Source organism: Sceloporus occidentalis, unplaced genomic scaffold (genome assembly GCF_023333645.1).
Source record: "Sceloporus occidentalis isolate IW3139 unplaced genomic scaffold, rSceOcc1.0.p SCAF_6, whole genome shotgun sequence".
NCBI lineage: Eukaryota > Metazoa > Chordata > Lepidosauria > Squamata > Phrynosomatidae > Sceloporus > Sceloporus occidentalis.
The window spans coordinates 49,517,368-49,539,231 of NW_028316986.1; the positions used below are offsets into that span (position 1 = coordinate 49,517,368).

General features: G+C 38.6%; 1 protein-coding gene across 2 annotated transcripts in view; it reads right to left on the bottom strand.

The window, feature by feature from the left end:
* The window catches only part of DAAM2 (dishevelled associated activator of morphogenesis 2), a 306,075-nt gene that overhangs the window by 83,967 nt on the left and 200,244 nt on the right, over positions 1–21,864 (bottom strand). For both annotated transcript variants that reach the window (XM_089529577.1, XM_089529576.1), the window contains exons 7-10: positions 12,754–12,864; positions 12,178–12,281; positions 11,388–11,454; positions 7,401–7,518 (exon numbers count right to left, since the gene is read on the bottom strand). In XM_089529577.1, coding sequence (XP_089385703.1) covers positions 7,401–7,518; positions 11,388–11,454; positions 12,178–12,281; positions 12,754–12,864 — 400 coding nt within the window. The remainder of the gene's footprint in view (positions 1–7,400; positions 7,519–11,387; positions 11,455–12,177; positions 12,282–12,753; positions 12,865–21,864) is intronic.

Sequence of the window (21,864 nt, forward strand, 5' to 3'; positions counted from 1 at the left end):
CCTTAACAATCCCCTCCGAAATAAAATATTGTATGTGGCTTACAATGTCATTCCAACCATTTGTGTTAACCTTTCATGTTTTTCCACTGTTAAAGCTTTAGTAAACAAATCTGCTATGTTATTTTGTGTTTCTATATATTTCAACTCTATTTATCCTTTTTTAACCATGTCTCTTACATTTTGGTACCTTACACCCACATATTTGGTTCTGTTCTTTAAACTTTCTGTTTCAGCCATTGCTATGCATGATTGTGAATCTTCCTGAATTTCCACAGGTACTTTGAAATTTTCGTTTAAGTCATTTAACAATTGTTCAAGCCATTGTACCTCGTTTACTATTTCGTTCAAAGCGGCAAATTCTGCTTCAGAAGTGGTTAATGCTACATTTGTTTGTTTCCTACTTCTCCATACTATTGGACTTTCACTATATTTGATAATCATTCCTGTGACTGATTTCTTGTCTCCTAATTCTGATGCAAATGAACTGTCTACATAGCAATCTAAATCTGCATTACTGCTTCTGATGATTAACTTTTTGTCTAGGGTCCCTTTCAAATATCTTAATAAATGTTTTACAGCTATCCAATCCTCAACTTTAGGATCACAAAGTCTTCTGGATAAAACGTTCACAGCATACGAAATGTCTGGTCTAGTGTGGCAAGAAATGAATTGTAGAGATCCTATTATGCTCCTGAAAAAAGTCTTGTCCTCAAAATCTCTTGTTGTTGGTTCAGATACGAAACCAGTTGTCATTGGAGCTCTAACTATCTTAGCATTCTGTAGTCCACACTTTTCTATCAAATTCTCAATCTTCTTTCTCTGGCTTAATAAACAATGACCTTCTTGTGTCCATTCAACATTAATGCCTAAATAAGTCTTCAACAAACCTAAATCTTTTAAAACAAATTTTTCTGACAGTTCTCTCTTTACTGACTCAATTTCCTGTTTTGACTTTGCTGCTATGCACAAGTCATCCACATAAATCACCAATACTATGTCTCCTTTTGTATACACACAAGCATCTGCAACGCTTCTTTTGTATCCTAGTTTAACTAACTCGTCATTAATGCACAAATTCCAAGCTCTGGCACTCTGTTTTAAACCATACAATGCCTTCTTCAATCTATATACTTTCTGACTTCCATTCTCCTCAAAACCTTGTGGCTGTTCCATAAAAATTTCCTCATCCAAATTTGCATTTAAATAAGCTGTTTCAAAATCAAAATGTTCAACAACTAAATTCCTTCTTGCTGCTACAGCTAACACCATTCTCAAACTTTCTGGCTTTGCAGTTGGAGAATAAGTCTTGTCAAAATTCTCATACTGCTGCTGTGCAAAACCCTTAGCTACTAACCTAGCTTTGTACTTAATGCTTCCATCAGGCATTTCCTTTCTCTTGTACACCCATTTACAGCCAATTACTTTCTTATCTTTGGGTCTATCCACAACTTCAAAAACATCTTTGTTCACCAGGCAACTAAACTCACTATCCATAGCATCACACCATTTTTCCTGCTCTTCCCTAGAAAAAGTTTCCAACTCTTCAAAACTCTCAGGCTCTTCTACAACTGTACAAGCTCTTGCCTGTGTCACAACAAACCTATCTGGTGACTTTCTAACTCTGTGACTACGCCTGGGTATGAATTCTGTCGATCTGCCTCTCTCTTCATCACTGTCTGCACTAGAAGTTGTTGTCTTTCTGCTAAATCTTTTGTCTTCTGTCATTCTAGTGGTTACTGGTCTTGTTTGTGTCTCCCCATCTGAGGTACTACCACTACTGCTAGTAGAGGCTTCTGGCTTGACTGAAACCCCTCCGTTTCCTGAAGTTGGTTCAGTCTGTGCTTCCTGCTCACTTGAGCTACCTAACCTCAAGAACACTTCCTTGTTGGCATGCAGCTTGTCCCAGCCAGCATGTCTTTCAAAATTTGCAGACCTGGAGTACTGTACTTCTCTTCCTCCCAAATGAAACTTGTAGCTGTTTCCTGAGTATCCTAAGAACATAAGCCTTTTACTTTTTGGTTCTCCTTTCCTTCTAAAGCAAGCAGGTATGTATACATGTGCATACTGTCCAAAAACTCTTAAGTATTTAAAATTTGGCACTCTCCCATACAACACCCTGTAGGGAATGTCTTCAATCTCAGAATGAAACAACCTGTTACTTATGTGTATGGCAGTCAGAGTTGCTTCACCCCAAAAGCTGTCTTTTACCCCGGCATCTGCCATCAAGCAAGCAGATATCCTTTTAATGTCTTGGATTTTTCTTTCTGCTAAACCATCCTCACTTGGACAAGCAGGGTTAGTGGTTTCATGTCTTATCCCCACCTTCTGAAACCAATTATACAGCTGGTTGTTTAAAAATTCTCCACCTCTATCTGTAACAATTGTTCCAACTCTGCTATCAAATTGTCTTTCTACCATTCTTACCCATGCTTTCAAACTTTGCCCAGCATCAGACTTATTTTTCAATATTCTTACAAAAGCATACCTTGAAAATCTGTCCACAATTACTAGGAAATACTTGCTTCCTCCTAAAGACAAACAATTAGCTTGGGCTACATCAGCATGTACAAATTGAAATGGTCTTTGAGCAATTCTTTTGGATTTCTTAGCAACTGGAAAAGCTCTGACCTTCACTTGATTACAAACAGTACAGTCTAAATGATTTTTACATTCTGCTACTTTTAAATCTGGACACATGCTTATTAAATTCTTTAGACACTTGAAACTAACATGGCCAAATTTTCTATGGAGCTCATGTATGCAGTCTTTGAAGAAAACTTTCTTTTCAAATGTGACTATGTAGTCTCTGTCTGTTAATCTGCTCACTGATAACAAATTGTTTTCTAATTCCTTTACATGCAAAACATCAGTAAAGTTTTCTTTTAGCCCTGGAATGTAAACTGTCCCCATTTGATTTACAGTACTGAGCTCATTCCCATCAGCCAAAACTACAGCATTTACATTGGCTGGCTTTCTTTCACTAATTAAATTAATGTTATTGCACATGGAGGACGAAGCTCCAGAATCTACAAGCCATTTAGAATTTGCATTTTGTTTTTCCTTTATCATGGTTGCAAACCCCTTATTATCATTTCTATTGTCCTTCAAAAATGGCGGTTTGGACTGCTTCTGCCTCTGATAGTGCCGTGGTTGCCACCTGCTCTCTTGCTTGCTTCTTTCAGCAGCCAACTGCTTGCAATGCCTCTGCAGATGTCCAATCTTCTTGCAGTAGAAACATTTTCTTTGCTCCCTCGAAGAAGCTGCCTTGTCCAGCCCACGCACATCAGGCTTGGCTTGTTCACTTGGCAAACTCTTAGAAGTTGCTGCGTCATTCCTCTCAGACAGTCTCCTCTGGTTTTCTTCCAGAATCCTGGCCACAATTAAGTCTCTAGTCAACTCTGCTTCCGGTAAGTTTTGCAAACTGTTGGTAATGTTTCCCCAAGAAGGGTCTAGTGATTCAATCAAAATATAGCACTGCTGTTCTCTACTTATTTCAACTCCTCTTAGCTCAGCCTGCACAAACAAGTTTTGCATAGTTTTTAAATGTTCTTTTACACACTGCCCTTTTGCCATCTTCTGCCTATAAATTCTCTTAGACCATAGCATTTTCGCAAAGGCAGTCGAAGGAGTGTGTAGTCTCTGCAGAGTGTCCCACACATCTTTGGCGGTTTCCTTATCTCTGACATCATTAATCAAGTCTTCTTCCAGCATTAGAAAAAGACAGGCTTTGGCTTTGTTATCTTTCTCTTTCGTGGCTGCATTGGCAGCGGCTGGCAGCCCGGCTTCAACTGTGGCCCACAAACTTTCTTTTACTAGTAGTGATTGGGCATAAATCTTCCAGGTGGAGTAGTTGCTTCTGTTCAATTTACTAAACTTCAAAATCTCCATTTTAATTTGTGCAGTGACTCAATTGACACAGTCCTTCTGAGTATGCACAGCTGACCCCTTTCCGGCTTAATCAAAACACAGGAGGAGTTACTCACGGAGCTTATCAGTGCAGCGCAAACAGCTTGCTCTGATCTGTCTTCCACAAAACTGTCCTCCACTCTCTGGAACTTTAAGCTTCTGTGGATGCTGGGTGCTGCAGTAACTGGGCCCATAACCCTTGTCATGGATGATGGGAGTTGTAGCTCTTCACCTCTGGCTCAAACTCACCACCTTGTTTCGCACCGGCGCTGACCAGTTTTGGCCAGTGGTTAAAGCTTTGCTCTAAAGCAGCAGAGTTACAGAGAATAGGCTGAAGACCCTGACAAACTCTCCAAGCCTTCTCACTCTTGCTTCCACAGAAGTCTTCACACTTCTTCAGGATCCAGCTGGCTCTTGACTCAAGACACCAGACAACTCAGTAGTCTTATATAAAAGATCTACTTTATTCTACTATATACAGCTGCAAAACTATCCAACACAACTCCAATACTCCACAACTACCCACAAAATACATTGGGATTCATAGCAATTATTATAGCCCTTGGAAAACACCACCCACTCTTATCAGTTTCCACCCAGTGGGCGTGTACAACCATTTTCATTGGTTCTCTTGGTTCATCCCACAATTAATGATTTCATCATTTCACCTTGTCCACTTAACAATTCTCAGGTGTGTTCAATTATCCACTTTGCATTTCTGTCCTTGGCATTTAGGACTTGTTAATTACATTACCTATTACACCTATGTGGCTTCTAATTGCTTTTGCTGAGTCATCCTGACTCTCACATACAAGTTTTATTTCTTTCACTGTATTTCCCATGTTGCATTTTCCTTAACATGTTCCTCCTGAATACAGGGCAATACATGGCTAACTGTAACAAATACATGGGATGACCTACATTGACCAAAACATTGCAAGTAACTTCAAGTTGACATATTCCCTAAGACTTTAAGTCCATGTGGACGTGCATAAAATCATCTACCTCTGCTTTAATTGTGATAAGAGTAGCAAATCTCATGCCTAGCAAGTCTAGCATTTGTATAGCCATTCTTTTACTGCATATGTCAAAAATGTACTAGTTGTTAATGTCCTGGCCACATCCCAGCCTCCCTTTCCTTTGGTTCCCTGAAAAAATGCATATACAGTGCACCCATGCCATACACGAGTGCACCATACATGGCTTCAACCTTACACTGAAGCTGCACAGCAATTGGGCAAATGGCATGTACACCATGAGCACACACCCCATTGTTTCCAATAGAGCATGAGCATATGCGAAATTCCCCGCGTAAGGGAAGGGCCCACTGTATTACTTTATTCTTCATTTCAAACTATATATTCCTTTTTAAATACATGGTCACTACTGAGCTATGTCAATTTCCTTTACCATCCAGAAATATTTAGTTCAAGAAGATGCATGCTGTATTTCCCAGTCCCTATTCTTTGTTATTATAGACTTATACCATGTGAAAATTAATATAGAAAAATCACAGAGGAAAAGCAGTAGGCAACAAAACGGTCCCCTCTGCTTATTACTTGCAAACAGAATCCTTCCCTCTACATTCATACAAGCCCTCTCTAGAAATCTGAGCCCATGTATTTAAAAAATGTAGAGAGTATACATTGCCTCTTCCCATGCTGCTGCCAATCACTGTTTTAATTCCAACAGACCCAAGAGTCAGCAGAGGTTGCCGGTGGGGGGGAGGGGGGGATGATGTTTCTCCATGTGAACAGAAGCCCCCATCATATAGCACACAGAAGTACATGGAGGAACATAAATAAGATTCAGATGAACGTACATCAATTCCCCCTTCAGAGCTTCCTTCACTGGAAAGGATGACTGAATATTTCTATATAGCAATGACCTTATAAAAAGCCTTCGCCTTGCACTATTGACAGGAAGCAAACAATTTGTAGTTGATACTAGATTATTAAATCAAATGGCTTAAAATTCCTGAATTTGTCTCATATTTCCTGAAGAGTATCTGATAATATGATTTTCCAATTAGAGCTTGAGAACTTTCTCTTTATTCATTCCCATGAGGTGCCAGAAAAATGAAATACTTTTTGTGATGTTCTCCTTTAATGGTTACAGCTTTCATTTGACTTTTTGCTTCAACAATAACAACAACAGCAACAAGAAACCCTTAGCCTGTGTCAATTAACAGTGGCACCTGTTTCGCAGACCTTAAGCACAAACATTCTTTTTTGTTTAAGAAACTAATAATTTAATCAAGAAGGACTTAGCTTCCAACTGGACAGCATCCAACTATTCTCTTTTTATTATTGCTAGTTAAACAAGAAAAAACCACACCAAAAAAGCTTTCATGTTTGGGGACATTAAATGGAAACATAAAAGAAACTGTCATGAGAAAGCCAATTGTGTGCTAGCTCAAATTCTGGAGTGAACTCAGAATTAACATGCCTCCAGCTTCATTGTAACTGTGGGAAGAGACTCACTCACTCCCATTGTAATTCGCACTTTATGGCCAGAGTATACAGGTTCCCAGCTACATAGAAGGTTGGAACAGCAACATCAAATTCTTTTAAGCAGTGACATATAGCACATGTGGATCTGCTTCTCAGATTCACTGAATGTAAGCAGTGTCCACTTTCAAACAACTAACCAACAAGGGTCTTAACTTGGGTTTGGAGGTGTGTCAACCAGTCATGGATGCGATTACACTCCCTCTGAAAGACTGTGTTTGCAGCTTGGGAGTGCCTCTGGATCCAAATGACAGCTCAGATAGATGCAATGGCCAGGAGTGCATACTATCAGCTTTGGCAGTTACGCCAGCTGCCCCGCTACATAGACCTGGAGGACCTAACTCAACAAATATGGATTCTGATGTTGTATAACTAAATCTGAAGCACCATCCCCCCAAAACACACCTGAAAGACTAGAGAATAGACCTATCTATTATCTCTAAGTAAAATATAATAGTCTATAAAGATGGAAACATTAAGAAGCGAGGAAGTCCTATGAAATTGTTTTGTGTGTTGTTTTCTTTGTTTTGTTTTGTTTTTTTCTTTCACCTTTTTAATTATCACTATTATTATCACTTATTCTTTCTTTTTCTTTTTCTTTTTTAATTAAAAATAAAATGAAGGAATGTCAAAAAGATATGAAGAAATATATGGAATATAAAGAGATAAAAGACATATTTGATCATGATATACCTGAAAATGATGATTTGTTGTTCTTTTGGGGTCTTTTTTTAGTTTGTTTTGTTTGTTGCTATATACTTGTACATTTATTTGTTAAGAAAATTTAAAAAATTAAAAAAGTATAATAATACAAGGGAAATGAAGGGACAGAAAATGTGAGTGAATCAACAAGAATAGCATTAAAGTTCTTAAACAATTAAAACCTGAAAGAGACACCTGATCAAATTTCTGCAGCCAAGGTATGCAGGCCTGTTACAAAATTGCCTGGCATCCTCCCACCCAAAGTAGTAGTACAACACTCACAAGGCATTTGTAAGCAGTGCTGGAGAACAGATAGTAAATATGGATAAGCATCAGTGTGCTTCAATCTCTTCTTGATCATCTCAAACATCTGGGAGGCGCTCTTTGTGTCAATATGCACCTACAGCAAAAGGAAAAGTGGGGGGAAAGACATGGAACAAACATGAAACATCTCCTAGCTTACATAATGTAAACTCAACTAAATCTAACATTCAAGCTGAAGAAGGGGAGATGGCTCATAAAGAGAGATTCTAGTAACGGCATAACATGCCAAAATGTCATTTATATGGTTTAAAGGGAAATAAATGTGGGGCTAATACAAACTATATCCAACCACATTTTGATGTCTATTCCAGTTTTGTTTGTATGTGAGAATAGAATCATAGAATCATAGAGTTGGAAGAGACCGCAAGGGCCATCCAGTCCAACCCCCTGCCATGCAGGAAATCCAAATCAAAGCATCCCCGACAGATGGCCATCCAGCCTCTGTTTGAAGACCTCCAGGGAAGGAGACTCCACTACACACCGAGGGAGTGTGTTCCACTGTCAAACAGCCCTTACTGTAAGCCATCAGATATTTGGGGAGGGGCACATGAGGGCATCACACCCCCAAATAAGAATTATGACTCCCAAAATGAAATTATTCTTCAGTCCCTAAATTCCTGGCATTGCAGAGAGCAAGACAGCCAAAATTGTCCTCTCCTAGAACTCTAATTTGCTTTTCTTGCGATCCCTTCTTTCTTATCTTTGGATATCTTTCTTATCTTTGGATGCCTAAAGCTGATTGGTAAATGCTCAACTAAAGATTTACATTACTGCAATGGTAAGGTATTTAAGGACTGAGATAAATTTCATGGTGGGACAGAATTTTTACTTGAGGTTTCAACACCTTTATTCCCTTCTCCTGGTAGCAAACCCTGTGCAGATATTCAACAAAACAGACAATACTTGCAAACACAGTCTTTCAAAACCTGACTCAACAATACCTACAGTGCTTTTCAAGTCACTTTATGTCAAGATGCCACACTAGTCTGTTTGGTTGGTTTGGTTGGTTTGACTACCGAGGTGACTATCTTATGGTAATAGTCAAATAGTTACCATTTGGGGTAAGCACACATTAACCATTGCAGTCACCCATTTTTGCTGTACACAGTGGTGAGGTTCAATCATGTCCTGCACTCTCTAACTTGGCAGACACTTTAATCAGTAATTTCTGCTTTAGGTTTTGGGTTTAACGTCCCAACCCATCCCTGCAGTGTAGTATTTTTAATAGTATATTATTGTATTCTATAGTTTGTTTTAATTATTACTAATCACTCTGAGTTGTGCAGATGCACTAAAATGGAAAACTGAACTTCCTATAAATGAATAGTACAGTGCACGCTATACATGGCTTTCCAAATATGCTGGAAACTGTGCTGGAAAGGCTCCTCCCACGCCCCAGAAGAAACAATGGGGTGTGCGCCTAGGTACGTGCCACGAGAACAAGGCCCATTGTTTCTAATGGGCCTTGAGTTTACACGGTATTGCTCTTATGCGGCGGGGGCCGGAACAGATCCCCCGCGTAAGGGAAGGGCCAACTGTATATTCCCAAAGGAGCACAATATCATCACACCAAGGGGAAGTGGCCCACACCATTGTAAGTGGATAGGAGTTAGCTAATTAGCTTACTTGCTGTTCACTGCTATGATCTTTGGAATAGCGGTATATAAATAAAACAAATTAAAAATTAATTAATTAGTACTCCATACATGTCAAGTACCAGTTGTCAAGTTACATGAACTGAAGTGACAAGGAGAAAAGAAGTGATATATACATGAGTAAACACAACTTTTATGATTTTAATTATCTCATTTTTGCTTCTACTTGAGATCAGCCTCTGTAATCCATTGAATTTTGTGTCATCAGCTGATGTTATCTTTAATTCTTTATTCTATAAGATTTGTAGGTTTGGAATTACTTGGAAAGCCAAAGATCCTAAAAGCTCATTAACTATGGGAATATAGTCTGTGCCATTTTATAGTCTTACTTCTTAAGATAAATATGTATGTCTAAAAGAAAATAGGATAATATTCCACCTTATTTAGAATCTGGCAATTAGTGCTAGGTTGCAGCTGAAATGGTAAAATTACTAATGAGAATTAGTTTGGTGTACCAATTTGTTCAGAAAATTTTGATCCTTAATGTCTTCCTGTAAGAATGGGCTCTGCTGAAGACTTAAGTGTTAATTGGGGCAGGTGCTTTCACAAAGAGCAGGGAGCTGTCCATTGGGACCCTAGAACTGATGGTGCTGAATTCAGCAGCAGTCCTTGTCTAAAGTCCACTTCCAAAGGGTTAATTGACTAAAGCATGCATTATGGAGCCAAGCCAATTTGGAATTGGAATATTGCCACTACAAACACATAGCTTGTTAGAACACCTATTGTATACCAAACCAGAACACCTTCACTCTCTAGGTGGGCAAAAAGTCCAAGTAAAACAGGGGAACAGCACTCCAGAATATAGGCAGACTAAAGTTTCAAGATGCAGGCTGGCCAAGTAGAGTAAAAATGGATGGAAAACAATGAGATGAGCCAAGCCAATAAGGCTCTGTACCCCCAAAGGTCCAAGCCTCTTTAGGCATGCCAGTCACCCTTATGCACTATCCAGTTATAGAGGCATGATTTCACTTTAACTACCATGGTAACGTCCTTTGGAATCCTACAGTTTTCAGTTCTCTCTCTCTCTCTCTCTCTCTCTCTCTCTCTCTCTCTGTGTGTGTGTTTATGTGCCTTCAAGTCATTTGTTAACTTATGGTGACTTCATGAATTTTACAGAGTTTTCTTGGGAAAGGAATACTCAAAGGTTGCTTGCCACTTCTTCCCTCTGAAATATATCCTACAGCACCTAGTATTCCTTGGTGGCCTGGCCCTGCTTACATTAAATAGGCTCTGGTGTCTTCTGGGTATTTGACTATAGAGAGAAGTATTTAGAATTCTCAGACAGAGAGTGCTACTGACTCATTAGACTACAAACCCCAGAATTCCATAGGATGTTGCCATAGCAGTTCAGCTAGAAAAAACAGCACTAGAATTGTGTTGTCTGAAAGAGCCCCAGGAGTTCTGTTAAATACTTCAAATAGCCAGCTAAGCAGCAAAGTGATTAACAGACTAGACTAAGTCATCCAGGACATAAAAGTCCACTGGAAACACTGAGAGGCTAAACAGACTGGTTTGAAGTCCCAGCATGGGGATGGCGTGGCGGTGTGGTGTTTGGAGGACGCATGCCCCGACAACGCCCCCATGCAGGCATCACACCGCCTGCATGACAGCATGATGGGTGGTGTCGTGGCGCTCCCTTGGTGCAGCATTTATATGCCACTCGTCAAAAGGAGTGCCAACAAGTGCCACCGCAGCGGCAAAGGTGCCTTTCTGCTGGCTCTAAAAGGAGTAGCATTTTGCTGCCACTTTTTGAGCCAGTAAACTGTCACAAACTTGCCATGGCCCCAATCTGGTGCTGAAAGGAGCGGTGGGACACTGCTCTATTGTGGTCGTCTGTTTTGCCCCTGAATCTTCATATTGTCAGACTTCACCAACTGGAATGAATTAAAGCATTCCTTGCTGTTCCTGTTATACTATGTACTCTGTAAATTAAAAAACAAAGTGATTTCTCTTTCGTCCCAAACACACAAAGCACAAATAGCAATACCAATAGCAAGTACATTTCTATACCACTTATCAGTGCACTTAAGCACTCCCTAAGTGGTTTACCCCCAACAATCTGGATACTCATTTTAGTGACCTCAGAAGGATGCAAGCCTGAGTCGAGCTTGAACTTGCAGCCTTATGGTATTGAACTCACAGCCTAATGGTTTGTGAGTGATTGGCTGCAGTACAAGCATTTAACCACTGCACCACCAGGGCTCTTTACATTAATAGCCAGAACACATATTTACATTAACAGCTAAAACACATTTTTAAGCAACATAACATTTTCTAGAGGAATACTCACCACTTCAAATCTCTTTGCAAGTTCCAGGTCATCTTCATTTCTGACCATCTCAAAGAAATCTAAGTGCCTGCAAGAATGAGTAAAATGAAACTGTACTCATAATTGCTCACCCTTGCACACAGCGATGCAATTGTGTGTGTGTGTGTGGGGGGGGGGGGTTATATTTAGCATTAAACAATGACATAAGAAGGTAAAAATTTAACTTGACTGTATTACCCTATATTAGTATTTAACTTTTACAACTGTAGCCTTCCCACAAAATGAAAATTCTAAGTATTTGTTGAGTTTTAAATCCAAATACATAACGTTTTCTGGAATAGTTAGGAAATAAGAACTGAAAAGCCATTCGGAATATACATGAGCTGGCATCAGTAGATGATAAACTAAGGAAAATAGTCTTGAATAGTTCAAAGGGGACATGGCAGAGATAAGTAATATGGTTACTTTCAATTGTTCTGGATTACAACAAGATTTGCAGAACAGTATCCACTCATCTCCAACATGTGTTTGACCTTCACATTCATTTATGGAGCATATTGGTACAATATCAGAGAGAGAGAGAGAGAGAGAGAGAGAGAGTTTGTGCTAGCCACACAACCAAAGTGGTATGCCACTTGTTACATTGTCAAAACTCATGCATTATTTCTAGAAGAATATCAATTTGTTCAAAACATGCCTGTAAGTTCATCTGTTCCCAAAGCAAAGTGATGGGAATATTCTTGTCTCTAGGTATCAGTGCACAGCAGTTTCGCTTCATGTGTATCCCCCCCCCCCAGCAGATATGGCTCACCTGTCCAATGTTGCATTTTCATGTCCTCTGAGTTTTTCAATAACAGGTTGGATACCCAACATTAGAAATTCATATCGTAGGTGCAATCGGAATTCCAAATTGTCCTGGGAAAAAGAAAATTAGATCAAAATTTACAGCATCTCCAATTAAAAATCAGTGTGCTGATGGCCAAGGCCAAGGATATGTTAGATCAAATCTTGATCAAATGCAATATAAGTCACATGTTGCTATTATTAATATCAATACAGTTCAGCTATCTAAGGTAAAGTTGCTAGTATTAAAGGCAAAGAGAAGTCAGAATATTTATGCCAAATAATTAAAGCACTATACCAAGGTTGACAATTGTAGGCCTTCAGATATGGTTGGACTGCAAGTCCCATCAACCCTAGCCTGCACTGAGGATGATGAGAGTGTAATTCAACAACATCTGGAGGGCCTGAGTTGTCCTGTGCTTGTTAGTACAGACTGGATATTCAGCAACTACACAGTGTAATATTACAGTGGATGATTTGTGTCAATATAAATAGAGGAGGGAGCAGAGTCAGAACTAATGATGCCAGTAGCAAAGAAACTCACCTCACCAGTCCCTGCATTCAAAACAGCATTAATAAAGGACATGATGGCCGTTTTGAGATTCACTTCATCTCGATATCGCCCCATGCTTCGATCTAGCTCATTGAGTAATGACTGTAAAGCAAAAGGAGTAAGAAAATAACTCATACTAACATGGTAATATTATCTCTTCTTTATAAGCTCCAACCCTACAATACATATAGAGAAGTTATCAGCTTCAATGCTTAGACCAAAACTTTTACTGGATATGAGAAAGGTTTATGAATTATTATTATTATTATTAACTTTATTTATAAAGTGCCGTAAATCTACACGGCGCTGTACAAAACCATGAATGAATGAAGAATGGGAATTTCTGCTTGATAGTACGAAGGGCTTTAAACAGATACATTCTCTGCATTATATTTATATGTTAAAAGCAATACAATATCTTCTTTTCACAATTCACTGTTAATGGTGGCTAATCTAAAATGGAAACAAAATGTTCTGATCTCATCCTCATGTCAGATGTGAGAAGATGAATCATATGAAGCCCAGGTAAGGCTACACTCATTTTCATAATGAAGGTAACCAATAATAATTGTTAAAATTATCTACAGTTTAAAGTTCAGATATAAAGCTAAACTGTGATGAGTGATAAATAGAAATGAAAAGAGAAGTAAAGGGGTGAATTTCACATTAAACTCAATCATAGCATAAGATTACATTCAACCAAAGCCAGTAATTGTCACCTGAACTGTTATTTGAACAAGAGACTTCATGTAAGAGACTTCCATATCATACTGCATGCTCTTAAACAGCATGAGCCTAATCACATGACAAAAGAAAGCTGACAAACAGTAAGAGAGAAGTTGCATTCTCCTTGCCTCTCTGCACACCGTCAAAGCACCTCTGTTCTCTTCCTGAGGGAGACGTAAAAGTGTGTCTTTTGTCATGCTGGGGGGAAAAAACTGTTCGGCAAAACACATGTTTGAATGATTACCTCCCTCTGGAAGGAGAATGGAAGTGTTACAACAGCATGTGGAGAGGCAAGGAGAAAGCTGCTTTTCTCTCACTGAGTGTTCACTGTCTTTTGTCATGTGGTAAGGGAATATATAACACTAGGTGAACAGGATGAACAAGAAAAAGAAACTGGCAGCTAGGACAGTGTAGCTTGTAATTTAGAATTAGCCCAAAAAAATTGTTTTTTTTTTTTTTTTTTTTTTGAGAGGTTTTCTCTGCTCTGTTTCCCATTCTTTAATCCTGGCTTAATGGAAATAATTTCTAACATAGATTCTGGAACTGAATTATGTGTTATAGTTGTCAGTTCACTATCATCTTCTCCAAGACATGTGCACATGCACACACACTACTGATGCACATGTATGCACTGATAAAAACAATTGCAAAATGCCATATACAATCTTGATACATCCAGTCACTATCAAAATTGCCTCTATCTCAATCCCTCTCTTGTTTTTTTTCTTTTGAATGAAGTTGTATCAGTTCAGGTACACACATCAGTAATGAAACAATGGCAAAAAAAAAAGACAAAGGAACCAAAGGAAGTCAAAACTATGGCAAAACAGAATTTCAAATTTGAAAATGAAACTCCAAACAAGGTTCCTCTCTAGAAACAAGACTTTGTGCCAGCCTGTACACGGACTAGGGCTAGATAAGGGCTGAGCACTTCATGCTTGGAAATCCTAGTCCACCACCCGGGCACCCTCTTGGCACACTCCCGTTCAGTCGGAGAGCGCCATGATGACGTCCATCATAATCAGTGTCCAAATGGTGTTGTGCATGAGGGGCATCATAAGGTCGCACCATGGCCCTTATGACGTCCCTTCTAGGGCACAAACGGGAGCCGCGTTTCACGTAGTTGGGAGCATGGTGTGCGGCTGCCGCATCCCTAACCCAGTGCTTCCAGGGGTGACAGAGCCACCCCAGAATGGGCTGTTTGTACAGCCCCAAAGTAATTTCAAACCCCCAAATCCAAGAAAAACTTAAAGAGTAAACAACTTTAGAAGCATTCATGCCATTGGTGGCTAGACGTAGCAGGTGTACATGACAAATTATAGCCTTTCTCTGGCATGCCAGACAGGCAAAGCCCCAGGAAGATTAACTCACCTCTCAGTATGTTGAATAGCACTGAACTAGTATCTTTTAAAACTCTGCTTTATTATACAATGTTGAACTGTTCTCAGTGCATTCATTTCACTTTAATCATGCTACATTTCTCCTCCACGCTATAGCACGTTTTCATCTCTAACTCTGTTCCAAGAACCATGAATGTTACTTCTATATTCCTCAGTAGGCAACCAAGAACAAGACCGAGCTTTGTGTTCACTGCCATCTGAAACTGCCTCTGACCCAAGCTACTTGGTCTGCAACCAAATTCAATATTTTCTCATTTGCTACAACCATTTCTTCAAGTTGTCATTCCTTTCTCCCCTTCAGTGTTTTTTTTAAGGAGAAAACACTTCAAAACAGTGCTATTCAAATAAAAGTGACTGATTCAGCAAGCTGGAAAAACAGCAAGAAAGAAAGACTCCAAATGTCAACTCTGTTCCTGTGCATGTGTAGGTAAGCTGAAAAACATGCAAATACGTAAGACACCTATCACTCTGAAATTATGTAAGCATGAAATTTTCTTGAAATTATTGGAAACCATTGGTGACATTAATTCATCACCACTACAGAAAAAACATGAACATTATTTTTGTAAAATGTACAAGAGCAGAGAGAGAAAGTACAAATGTGAAAGTTAATATGAGTAATGTGTAGCATGTGGCATCACAGAGATACATCATATTCTGATAGCAATTACTAGCTTTGAGAGTTTTTTAAAAGCCATTTAAAGTCAGGGGTGGGCAGCCATGACCCTCCAGATGTTTTGGACTTGAACTCCCATACTCCCTCCCTGAAAGCATCTGAAGACAGCATCTGTCCAGACCATACTAAATAATAATGTTATACATCGTGTAATACAATATATAATATTAGTAATCAGTAGGATCTTAGAGTTGCTTGGATATGGAATGAAATTCCTTGCAATTGAAATGCAGTGAGCTAATTTGTGGTAAGCAATGGAATAAATCTTTCTCTCCATTCTTCATTAACCCCATGTTCTTCTCTTCCATTCTGAGAAACTGACAACCCAGAAGTTGAGAAGCTATGGACCAACACAGCTGTTTGTAATAGTCTATTGTCTCCTCATCACATTCACTATGTTCATTTAGAACTGTTACAAACAGTGTCCCCATGAAATAAAGCCATTATTTCATCTTCAGCTGTTAAGATGTACTCTGCATCTGCACTTTTTTGTTATGTATGCTGAGGCTTTTTTTTTTAAAATAATACTAATTTTTACTTATCAGGGAAAAGTGTAATGGCATATTTGCTGTCAATGCCAAATATCCCTTTATAGAAATCCCGGGTTGGTGTTTGAGGCTGAGAGTGACAGTCTTCAAGGGGAAACCAGGGAGGGAGGGAGGGAAAGACAGCAAGGCAGGATAGCTGGCTGTATTCATCTTAAATCAGCAAGTTTCAAACTCTGTGGAATCAACCATTCTCTGGATGAATCTAAATGATATTGTTAAGATGACAGGAGGTATTTACTCTTAGCATGATAACTAGGAGTTAAGGGATTTCCCAGGTATTTACATAACTTCACTTGTAATCATCATGCAGTATAAAAAACAAACCTAAGGGCATAAACTACCCAAGCTCTGCCTTTAGAAAGAATTGATAAAGAGGAGTGATTTTTTCCTGATAAAATAATCTTTTTGTGTTCCTTTCTCTAGCAAATGACAGGTACTCACACATTTGTATCAGTATGGAGTGGGGGGACTTTAGGGGAAAACACACATATGCTCTGGCTACTACTGATTGTGGGCCCACCTTTGAGAAACTGAAAAAGAAGTGCTTCTTCCTGAAGACATGGGGTTAAAACGCAACTCTCAATTTCCCTATCTACTCAAAAGGGGAGATAATTGTGAGAAGTCATTTGTAACCATCTGTAGTCACAGTCTTGGCTGTGAAGAACCCCATGTTTGAAAATCAACTTAGTAAAAGTGTTAAGTCTACAATGCAATTAAGCTTCATATTGCTCTCCTTTTCTTGACCTGTTTATATAAGAACAGAATTTGGAAAAGTCTACTTTTTGGACTTTCGCTTTCAGAATCCCTTAGGGACCAGGCTGGTTGGGGGGAATCTGGGCACTATAATCCAAAATAGTAATGTTTCTCAGCTCTGTTTATAGAACCATCATTCTGAATTGGGTTGAGGGTTACAGATTTACATTCAGGATAAAAAAGGTGTAATCTTATCTCAAAAACAACAAAAAAGTTCTTAACTGGTAAGTTCACAGCACTACACCCTCATTTGAATTTGGGATGGGGCATCTTACCACTAAAATTGTTGTACTTTAGATTTGCGGTAAGCCCTGACAATAAATATCAGTCAATGAACATATATAATGAGAACATCAGTCCAGACTTGCACAGTTAAATCTGAATCCTCACATATGTAATATCTAACACCAGCACTACCAACAGTCAAAGAGAGATAGATGGGTTGAAGCAAGGACGTAGCCGGGGGGGGGGGTTCTTGGGGTCCGGACCCCCCCTTCCATTAGGAAAATGAATGGTGTGTGCTGCTGCGCCGCCGCGCCCAAGCCCCATTATAATGGTGGCACTTAGTCTGGACCCCCTCCTTCCTAAAATCCTGGCTACGTCCCTGGTTGAAGGCATACACGTTACTTTGGATGAGTTTAACTTTTAGCCTCTTAGAAGTAACATTGTGGAAAAGACAATTCTGGCATTTGGACACAGAAAAGAGAAACTGAAACAGGAGCATGTTCAGGGAGGCAAAGATTCATCTCTAATTTTCCTTTTTCCAAAAAGAATCTGGCAGGGGCAATTGCTTGTGCATTCCATTCATTCATGGATAAGATGGCAAATTGTTTCTCTAGAGGCTCATAAAAGCTTCTGCAGACAAGTAGCAACAACCCATCAAAGGCCTAGCTGTATGTGGGGTAAATAGTGTTACTGTACCGTTGTGTGCATTCAAGTCTGTTTTGACTTATATTGACCCTATAAATTTTATCACACGGGACGAATCCCATGCAGAAACTAAATTTAAACTGAAAACAACCCGCATTTGCAGGTTGTTTTTCATATGTTTGGGGCTAACCTGAACAGAAAGTTAAAAGAACCCGCATTTGCAGGATGTTTTTCAGATGACGTTTATGTGAAAGAGAAATAACACAAAAACAACCCGAATGCAAATTCATCAAAACCACTTCCTTTTTACTTTTGCTGAATACCAAAAGTACAAAGGAGTTTTCCATTTGGATTATTTTCACATTATTTCTCTTTCACGCCAACACATCTGACAAACAACATCCGGAATATAAAATCCCGTTTCTGCGCAAGATTTTACCAATTCACCCTCCATGTGATAAACTCCTATAGAGTTTTCTTGGCAGAATTTGTTCATAGGGGTTTGGCTTTGCTTTCCTATGGGGCTGAGAGAATGTGACTTGCACAAAGGCACCGAGTGGGTTGCCATGGCTAAGTGGGGATTTAAACCCTGGTCTCCAGAGTTATAGTCCAACACTCAAACCACAACAACACACTGCCTCTCTGTGCTACTCTATACTGGTTCAAAAATTACCAATTTCCCCAGTCATTTTCACTCCTATTTTGATACTTTCAAAACACACCCAGAGGCAAATATGTAGGAGAAAATTACTTGAGTGAGTTTATGCTCCCCAGATAGTGATTATAGCAATCTGGTCAAACTGGACAAAAGGATTAAAATCTAATCAAATGTTGTCAGAGTTATGCATTACCAAAATCCCTAATAAGTAGACAAGGTCATCCTGAGCCACCTTCAGCATAAACCAAAGGCAAACTTTTAGACAGGTTTCCTTACAATTACCAGAAAGAAAATTATACTTCTTAGATATTTTTCCCTTCCCCACATAAACTCACCCCCACAGTATACTCAAAGATGTATGAATTGTCTCCTAAACACCACATTAGAGCACTGGGCTTCTAGTCCCTGCCTCTACCGTGTATTTTGAACTTCAGAAAGTTAGGTTTCTTCTATTGCATCACATCATTGTTTGAGTACTGCCTGTGACTTAACAGCCAAAATTAAACTTTTATTTATGAGGCATTCAGAACTTGGTTCCTCTTTGAAAGCAAATTTTGTGAAACTGCAACACACATTAGAAGTATCACATAATTTATTTTTTATTTCCAGCTGGCACATTTTGAGTAAAATGCCAAGCAGGTGTCACAAGGATAAATGACTAAAGTATAAATAATTCTTGCACACTGCATGAAACATAGGAGAACTTGTCATATTCTAGTTAAATAATTTTTGTGCAACCTGCCAGAAAACCATTAAAAATGTTAGATTATTAACAGACAGGATGAAGAGAAGAGACCAAGTCTCAGGGTGCTGAATAAAATGATTTTATTTTTGCAATGCAATTAGCCGAACACGTTTCAGCCTAGTGGCTTTCTTCAGATAAAAGAAAGAAAAGGAGCAATACATAGACAACAAAAATTGTAACAGGAAACGAGTTACAATTTGTAATAGCAATTTTGTGTACATGTATCTTGCATCAAGAGGTATGTAAAATACTCAGTTTTAAAAACACTATTAACCCAAGTAAATGCAAAATAGTACTTACAATGCAATTTTAAAACTACCTATAGGGATCCCAAAAAGAGTGTTTCCAAAGTCTATGCCTGAAAACTAATACTGTAGTTTGAGAAGTGAGAGGCAGAGCATTTTACTGTTCCCTTCTCCCCCAAACATGTATCAAGGACATCCTTATCATAGCAATTCTACAGCAGAGTGAGAAGTTAGAGGATATGTGAAAACTCAGGTTTTAAAGTAGATGGATGAACTCTGTCCACAGGTGGTTTTAAAGTTGCACTGTAAATAATATTTTGTACTTGCATATTTATTTGGGTTAATAAGCATTTTTAAAATTGCGTCCTTTTACATGCACCTTGACATAACATAAACATACACAAAATTGATATTAAAAATTGTAGCTTGTCTTTTGTTATAATTTTTTGTTGTTGTTTACACTGGGCTAATTGCAAGAATAAAATCATTTTTTTCAACACCCCGAGACTTTGTCTCTTCTCTGCATCACTTCAATTTGCTGTTTAGATTATTAGCAGAACCTATACCCAAGTCTGGAACAGATCATATAGTGATTGTTTATATTGCATTTGATTTGAACATTTTAGCTTTCTTGTCTTGTGCCTCCTATCCGTGTGTGTGTGTGTGTGTGTGTGTGTGTGTGTGTGTGTATGTACACATACACACTTTCTCATTATTATGGTCCTAAATGCTATTTTCCCCTTGTTACCTTTATACTGTGCTTCCTCACAGGAATTTCTTCACAGAGAAGCAATGGCTATGAGGGTTTCAGAATTAGCGGTATAAACACTAAATAGATTTTACAAGTCTAAAGAATTAACTTACAATATCATGGCAGATTCTTTGCATTTAGTGCTTGGGCATTTATGATAGATATCACATTACAGGACAGGTTGAAGAAAATAATGATTTTTTAATGCTCTTTTTTTAAAAAATGTCATTTCCAAATTATTCTGATGCATCACTTGATCAATGGTGCTGATGTAAAACTGAAGTTTAAATCCTGGCTAGAATAGACCATTGAATCAATGGGATTTACTTAAGTGTTGAATCACTATTCAACAGTTGATTAAATAGATCTACTCTGGTTAACACTAACCGACAGAACACCAACCAGTGTTGTCCTCACTTGGATTTGTCACTGGACAACTTAATATAACCAACAAGATGGGAATCATGGTTTTTAATCTGATTTAGCTTCACAATCCCCTACCGACTTTACAAACTTGAGAGAAATTCCAATACATCTTTGTAATGTCATTAATAAATAAAACAGGATATAATCTGACTTGCATTGATTACCTAGATAAGAACCTATAGTCTTAGAGTCTGAGCAAATGTACAAAACTGAAGTGGTACACATAAAATAAAACCACCTTGTCATATTTTATTTGTAACCTTATGAAATAAACAAATTAGTTTGGTCACATATCCTTAGAATGACATGACTGCATTTAACTTCATGCCAGTAAAAGCCAGTGACAGAAATCCAGGAATCTAGAACCTAGATTTGTGGTGATCACTTATTCTGCTAGGGACTGCTGCAAGGCTGCCTGAGGTGAACAAGTCTTTGTTGCTTTTGAACCAAAAAGTTTATGTAATACAAGACACAGCTCTATGTTTCTAAAGATATACAAGACTGTGTCAAACATCTGTCTCTAATTTACCAGCGAGGAATTAATCTGAAATAAAATCTCATCAAATGATCAGCTTGCGCTCTACATTTGTGTGATTGTGCATTCTTGCACACAGGGAAGAATCCAAGGAAATTGTAAATCATGGAGCTTAAGCACCCTAGATGAGGAAAAAGCTGGAAGAATCCAATTTGTTCTTCAGACCTTGAACTGGGTCAGTGTCACTCATATTTCAGACATATCATGGGATGACATGGCACACTGAAAAAGATAGTAATGCTCCATAAAGATGAAAGCAGTAGAAAAAGACTGTTGTACGGGTGCCTTGATGCAGTCAAGGAAGTATAGCCCTGAGTTTACAAGATTTGAATGGAGCTGCTAGGAAACAGGGTCTCCTGAAGGTTTATAGGGTCATCATATGTTGAAGCTGATGTGTTGGCATATTACTGCAACAACAACTCTCAAACTCCATGTGAAGATTTATTTATAAATTCTGCCTCCATATGAAAACTGTTCACATATCAAAATTAATTGCAGCAAACAAGATGATGTGAGGCAATCTTTGTTTCTCTGGGCATCTTCACATAAATGTTTTTGCTATTGTACAGCCAAAGAATCACCAGTTCTCTTAAACAACTCCAACCTTTCTCCCTTGCTGACCAATTGCCTTCCTAGAAATGCTTGCATGAACACTTCTTCCTGTTGTTCAAACCCATCCTTCAAAGTCCTGCTTTTATGAAAAATGCCTTATTTTTTTTTGTCCCATATTGAACCTAAGCCTAAGAATGTATAATATATAATAATAATA